The sequence below is a fragment of the Spea bombifrons genome, chromosome 1, assembly GCF_027358695.1.
Source record: "Spea bombifrons isolate aSpeBom1 chromosome 1, aSpeBom1.2.pri, whole genome shotgun sequence".
Classification (NCBI taxonomy): Eukaryota; Metazoa; Chordata; class Amphibia; order Anura; family Pelobatidae; genus Spea; species Spea bombifrons.
In genome coordinates this window covers 99099802-99107632 of record NC_071087.1, presented here as the reverse complement: position 1 = coordinate 99107632, position 7831 = coordinate 99099802, and the positions used below count along the sequence as shown (strand labels likewise).

Genomic DNA, 7831 nt, shown 5'->3' with positions numbered 1-7831 from the left:
AAGTGGATAAGAACCTGGATGCAGTTTACCATGCTACATTACTGCATGTGAAATAGTTGTAGTGTTGTGTTACCAACTGCCATTGACTACGTTTGCCTGTTTGTTTAGTCTATTAGATTCATACTTCCAAGGAATGACGCGTGTTCACAATAAATCATACAGTATGTTCGTAGATAAAACGAGGGAACCATTCACAGTAGAGTACATTAAATTCCGCTCATTCTTTCTTACTGAAGTCCAGTTGTTCTCCGGCTTGAATCCATGTGTGCATTTCACATACTCATAGCGTGAGCATGATTCTTTCCTGGATGCCATCTTCTCATATCCACACCACGGCATTAAGACGCATAACAAAATATTAAGCCATTGGATTTGAGGTGACATAGTTGTACATTATTGCCACGTTTCCTATAGTTTCACGTATGTTTTTAGACAAGATTCAGTGACTTTAAATATTTGAAAACTATGTTCGTGTAAGCACTAGAACTTCCAGTTTCTTTTATTCATTCCCTTTACATAGAATACAACTTGGAATCCAGTAGGCACAAAAATTAAATAAAAGTTAAGTTGTCTTTTTCAGTATTGTGTAGTTTCTTTTATTTCACTTGGGAACCCGACATATGTCTTGCACTGTGAAAGTGGCAAATAATGCCCAAGCTGGATTGGATCTAAAAGACAAGATTTTTATCTGTCCTCATCCTTCGGTGTAAACTGAAGAAAGTTGACTAGGGCATCGGTCCACTGCATTGATCTGAAGAAAACTTGTATCTTCAGAGCAATTCCTCTGTGAATCCCCAAACAGGCCATTGGTTCCACCTGGGAAATCGTAAACTGAAAGACAAACCAGATGATTTATTATATAAGTCAGACTGATGAGCAGCAGTTCCCCCAGTAGCAATCCAGAAGTATACAAAACATATGCACATAATATTCATATCTGCAAAGGGAGGCTGTTCCCCCGTGAGCTACAGTGTACCAGATGCTGCCAATGTTTTTAGGAGCCTAAATATTTGTTTCTGTAAATCCAAATTCTGCACGTTATGTCTCGTTTGCCCATTGTACATCGCTGTGGAATATGATGGTGCTTTATAACAAATTATAATAGCTATTTCTCTCCTAGGTCTATGCATGGTTGTAAAGGTACTTTAGATTGTACTATTTTTGCATTAGACCTTACTATCCAGTAACATTTGTAGCATATTAAGTGTTTTGGACAACTGTATTCCTGGTCTACTTACTAGGGATGCTTCACCATCCCAGCGTAATTTAATTTGCCTAGGTGGATGGCAGTGATACGAGAAGGGTAACACCACTATGGATAAAGATCAAAGTGAGACAGAGAGAGACTTGAGAGAGAGAGAGAGAGAGAGAGAGAACATGAATTTGGAGTTACATTTTGTATGCCATGGTGAAATAAAATAGTGATTACCTGTAATGCCAGAGTGAGAGTTGAAAGCTCTGTGGAACGCATCAAAGTCTGTTTTATTCCCGCAAGCCTGAACCAAACAGTCTTCAAATGGAGGCACCATATTGCAGGCACTGCTGTGATGCATGTTTCTCTGAGGATCGTTGTAATGTGGGGGGCAAAAGGTCTGCAGCTGTCCATAAAACCCTGCATAAGATATAGACAGTTATTACTAGGGGAATAATAAAACATACTCACATGCACGAGCATGGCGTGCAATGCAATCCCCGTTCCAAATATATATTTCTTTATAATGTAAATCATCACTATAATTTTCTCCAGTGGTGATCAACATTAAAAGAATCCCTGTAAGTCAGTTGTTATCAGTAAAAGAAGTATATGATCATGTTTTTAATATAATGATAGAGTATTATATTAATCTATTTTGAAATTCCCGCCTTATTCCCCCATTCCATTTTTTTTTGGAATATATGAGGGTAAGCACATAAAAGAAGGGGTTCAGTTCTGTAAACTTTCAGGCATTTTGTGCACTCACTTTTTATGGAGCTTTTTATGCCTTTTTGTGTTTTTATATTGGTTATTCAGGGGGGGGGGTTAGGGTGGAGGATGCGCCTATCCTAATCACTGATCCCTGAATGTTAGCATGGATCAGCATGCTTGGCTGCATATCTCACAGTAAATTAGCTGGCAATGATCAGATTTTATTTTTACTTTCTTATAGTTGGATATATCCATTGCTTTAATGCATTTCAGCATTAAAGCAATGGACAGACTAGATTGGCTAAATGATGCTTATCTAATGTCAAACTATATGTTTATTTCCTTATGTTTTTTGTGTCATCGAAATATCTATTAGCCCTTTATTATAAGTATTTTGCAAAATTCTGCTATTATTGCACAGAAAGAAATCAAAGCATATATGAAACAACACTCTCTTAAAACTCTTTGGCCGTACCCCATACTGTGCACCCATAATGTGTGATTAAATAGTTGGTTTAAATAATATGCTGACATACTGTACATGTCCTATACATTGCTATATATGTGAAGGCTGATGTATATTAGCCTGTAGTTGTGGGAGGGGCTATGGTTATTTAACCAACGCCTCTCCCTTCCACAGCTACGTTACAGCTCCTAATGTTGCCCTCCCTGCCCCCCCTATTCATTTCCTTCCTTTTATTTCCTCTTTTCTCCTCTATCCTTTCTTTCATTTTCTATTTACGGAGTGGCCCTCTATAGGCCTACCTGGTACGTTGGTCATGGCACACCTCAGACTGAATGGACCCTCTCTGGGTCTTTGGTTCTCCGTTCCACTAATCCTATTCGTTTGCCCCTAACACAACTTTTAGCTTGCGTCCTTGAGAGCATTCCTAACATATATAAGTTTAGTATTGCATTCTAGAAGCATCCTGACACTCAAAGGGTGAAATCAGAAAAAATAAGGCACTGTATGTTTCACAAAACATCTGTATTGGACTAAGTCAGCGTTTCAGCGAGAGCTGCCGGATGTGAGTGTTCATGATTTTGCACATGAATTCCTTAAATCTCTGTGCCAATATGTTTATCGTGGTTTCCAAAAAATATTTTATCACATTCTCAGTTTCCCCAAACTCAACTTTAAACTTGATATGTGAATTTTGATTCAACAAGAGTCTGACATGCATTAAATGCTTACAAATTTATACAGAACAGGTTGACTGAAGTAGACATGTAGACATGAGCATGAATTGGAAATGAGTATGATGAGTATGTATATTCGGCATTTTGGGTTATTACAGTATGTTGCCTTTACAATGACATTTTATTGAATACAAAAAAGATTGTTAATGCTTCAAAACCATGCAATTTAGTGAGCATATGAATGAATGGAAGAAACTGCTAACTAAAGAGGAGCCACCAACTGCCCCCTCTTCATCCACCTCCTGTGCATTGGGGGTAATAAAGAGATAGCTGGTGAGGAGCATACAGTAGTGTTAATGTGGGTTAATGATGAAGACTAAGGAAGTGGGAAAAAAACAATAAATATATCTATATCTGCATCTTTAGGTTACAATTATCAACTTACAGACAAAATGAATAAATGAGGGGTTTAGGATTTGCATGTATATGAACCTTTTGACTTGTACATTAACACAGACAGGTTTCTGAGAAACGAAACAGTTCAGTAAACTTCTCACCACATATATTAGCCTATTGTGAAGATGTCCTTCCTCATTTTTTAAGAAATTCAATTGTTATTCATTATTTAAATGTGTGAATTGCGATCTACAACAATATACCCAATCACTGTATTCTTACTAAAGATATTCAAATTCATACTCTGTTTCAAACCACCCCTCATACATTTTCTATTCGGACTCACTAACTTTCCTTTAAGGAGCAAATTAAACGTTCAAAATAACATGGATTCTTTAATTTTGGCTCCTACTTCACTTAAAAAAGAGAGAAACGTTTTTGGCTACAAATGAGTGGAAGGGATATGTGATCTTATGGAGACCTGATCCAGCATAGTCATTTCTAAAGTTGAAGCTGCGATATGTTTTTTTTTATCGAACAAGAAATGTGTCTACTTTGTTCATTCTAAATTTTGGTGGAACTTTAATAGCACATTTAGTTATACCAAAGGGAGTCCGCCATGAAATTTGCACAGATGACCTTTTCAGAAAAAAAGGAAAATCCCTGTAAGTAGTGTCCTTTTTCATAATGACATTTTTTAAAAGAGCAAAGCATCTGATAAAATAAACATTATGTCAAAAAGAATGTTACAGGGAACACATAAATAAATAAAAAGGATGGATATGGTATGTTTTATTCAGATGTAAGTAGTCATATACATATATCCTGCTTTATTTTAAAAGACCTTATCGTTTTGCTTTCAATAAACTTTCTCTTAATCGTGTTTGAGTCAGGATTTGCTAGTTAATTATCAATATTGTATTCAAATTAGTTTTTTCTGTAATCAGGATCTCATATACCATGAAATCCAAATATCTTCCTTCTGTTTTTGTGATCACAATAGTATCACATTAGGATCATTATTTTAATATGTTTAATATGTAACATGTACATATGTAGGTCACTCGCTAACATTTTAAGCATTGGATTTGGGATTTACATTTACAATAATTCATAAGTCATTCTCGTTAATTCTGGGTGCTACATTATTTTACAGGTTAGTTAATTATTTTAGTGCAATACATTTTTAGTGGTGGAGAATAAATCCCCATAAGCATAATGCATAATATTTAAGACCATAACATGTGAGTATTATTTATTATTATTATTTGTGAGCATAGTAGTTTTGGCTTCTTTGTGAAATATCATACTATGAGTTATTGGCCACAATGCAGATCACGGCCTCCTTTTTAGATTTTTCTACAAAAGAAGCATGCAGCTGCGCAATACAAGTAGTTCTAGAGTTATTTGATAGTTGTCTTTTAAGTATTACCACGTGTGGATTCCTATTAGATAGTAAGACCTTCAGCCTTTGAAGATGCACTTACAACTCTATGTTGTCCATTAAGCATGTTGAATAAAATTAAGCAAGTGAATAAGATCATTACTCATTCTCAGTACACCAAATCCAAAATGGATCATGACATCACCCTTTTCCTTCTGTCCTGCCCACTCCTTCTCAATAAGTTGAAAGTCATCATCTGTCTGCCACCTGCCACCAAATACAACCCCATGATCTGGGATACCTGCTATGTCACTGGATAGAAAACCGGGCATTGTTTGCAACCCTCTGGTCCCGAAGAAGGATAAGTTGCTTCTGTTCAGCTTTGAGCAATGTTTGGCCTGGATGCTACCCATATCAGATAATATGCTGTGGTGCTGATATTGACCAGGGAGGCCGCGGTGCATGTCAGGGTGACAGTGGAGGACCTCTCGTCTGCCAGAGTTCCACTGACAAGACCTGGTACCAGGTTTGTATCATTGGCTGGGGCAAAGGTTGTGAAAAGCCTAAGAAACCAGGAGTCTATACTGTGGTGTCCAATTACATCTACTGGATTTACAAAGTCATAGCTAAGGAAGGAAAATACCCCGGGCACATCCACCCAGCACCTGCTCCACAAGACATTCATTGTATGACAAATGAGAGCACTTCTGACTTGACACCAAAGTCTGCTATGCATCTCAAGATGTGAACACTGTTTTTTGCCCTCTTTACTCCTGTCTTGCTCACCATTTACTTTCTTGAATGAACTGTAACCATTGTACAACATTGCGTAATATGATGGTGGTTTATAAACAAACAATAATAATCCTTAAAAAATCCTTGCCATGTCATAACAAAGTTGTTTCTTTGCTCTTTACTTAACTTTATTAGAATAGTTCAATTGATGTTACTTTTCAGTTTTTAAGAATATGTTGGTTCAAGTGCTTTTTCTATGAATGTGTACAATTTTCAGACAATGACAAAAACATGTTATGGTGTGTCCATACAAGGTACGATTGAGTAACATACAAGCGCTGCTTGGTTTAATCCCCCCTCAAATGCTTTTTCTTTTATTGATTTATTAGTTGTGCACTTTGCACAATGTATCACTTCTTTAGTAGAGCATCTCACCTTGAAGCTATGTTTTGTTTTTAGTTGACGAAAAAGCAGAAATGTGTGCATTAACTTAAACAATCATTATTGTTATTTATTTTTTAAATTATTCTAAAATTACTTCTTTCCCAATAACAATTTCTAACAGCGGGAAACACTTCAATTTACACGAAAATTAAACTGCAATATTGCTCACATTAGTCTAGAATTCTCCAAGGACATCCCACCAACACATGCATGAGAATATTATTGATTAAGTCTCTTGGCCAGCACCACATAATGTACAGCGTAATAACCCACAACACATTCGTAGTGACTTTTCTGCTTACTACCTTAACTTTAATTTTCCCAGTGCATAGATCTGTCATTTAGGTCACTATAATACCAGTTGGGCATTAGAGGAACACCATGAGTAAAAACCATAATCTAAGTAGTCTAACTATTGTTTTTGTAAACCATTTACTGTCTCCAATTGTATCATACATCTTAATTGAAGTTGATTCAGGCTATGGAAAAATCATCTTGTGGGATATAGATTTACAACTGGGCAACAAGGCTACTTCTGTGAAATGCCATACCTTTATGTGGACATAAGTTTTGTAACATACATGTATGTTTTTTAAGGGTGATATTATTTTGTGCGTTTACGACGATTTATTGTGCTTAATATGTTTTTTTTGGCAACAAAGCCATCAATGGACAATGTTATGGAAGACTCTAGGCAACTATTAAATTATGGCTATTATAGCTATTATTTAAAAACATTTAAAAGTGATGTTCTACATAGATAATACACTGCACTCTCTAGAATGGCAAATTGATAAATCTTAATAGATCTGCCATTATATTTTTCCTCTGAAGGGTTAATCACATAGAAACCAACACAAAACATGTATGACTAGGGCAACAGTCTATATTATTAAACCCTTGTTTAACAGTACTAACACTGGTGTTTCTAATGATATATGTAGTCATATAAACGTTAAACTGGTGGAACGGAGCCTTTAAATAGTAAGGGATGGGAGCGTTGGGTTTGTTTCGGCAATTGTTCCTTTATTTAACAGATGACTACAGAAGAAAATAACTGAAATCATGTAAAAATAAGTTAGCTGCAGAAATCCCAGCCAGCTTTCTACATCCTAAAAATGTGAGTAGAAGCCCTGACCGAAAGGCGGTGCTTTATGAGGTTAATAGACACAGCTTCGTTATTATGATTAGTCACTGTGATGGCTGCAGCAGAATGAGCTCATAAAATTGGAATGGGCTAAACTTGCTCAATCTTACTTATTTGGAAGCCTGCAGACAAATAAAACGGAAAATAGCCATTACATTTAAAAAAATTAAAGTCTTACATAATAAAGTTTGATTGAATTATAGGGAACTACAGAACAAGCGAATGAATTGTCTGTATAAGGAAAAACCAAATATTAACATATTAATATTATAGTGTTTTCAAATCTGTTCCTTGTGTTATAACCTAAAAGGTGACTTATGTAAAAAAAAAAAATGTAAAGACATGTCCAGCAGTTATTGTATATAGGCATTATCTTCTTGTAAAAACCAATGGAATTGTCCAATCGGAACTTACATATCATTGGTTGTCATGGTTATGTTTTTAATATATATGTAACTACTATTATTGTCTGTACACAGATTTTATTCTATCTCTCCATCCCCCTCTCCACATATATATATATATATATATATATATATACATTTATATAAAGAAACAAGATGATTTCTTTACATGTTTCCTTACATAAACACTTAAAAATTCCTAAATAGTGTTTGAATTATTTCCAAGTCTCAGAGTTCCCGTCAACCTCCGTTTTCAATTACAGTAACTGTTTAAA

General features: G+C 35.6%; 1 protein-coding gene across 1 annotated transcript in view; it reads right to left on the bottom strand.

Moving 5' to 3' along the window:
* Positions 1-567: 567 nt before the first annotated feature.
* GLIS3 (GLIS family zinc finger 3) overlaps positions 568-7831 on the bottom strand; it is a 134625-nt gene continuing 127361 nt past the window's right edge. The window contains exons 10-11 of the mRNA XM_053466174.1: positions 1430-1612; positions 568-831 (exon numbers count right to left, since the gene is read on the bottom strand). Of these exons, the coding sequence (XP_053322149.1) occupies positions 695-831; positions 1430-1612 (320 nt within the window). The 3' untranslated portion in view covers positions 568-694. The remainder of the gene's footprint in view (positions 832-1429; positions 1613-7831) is intronic.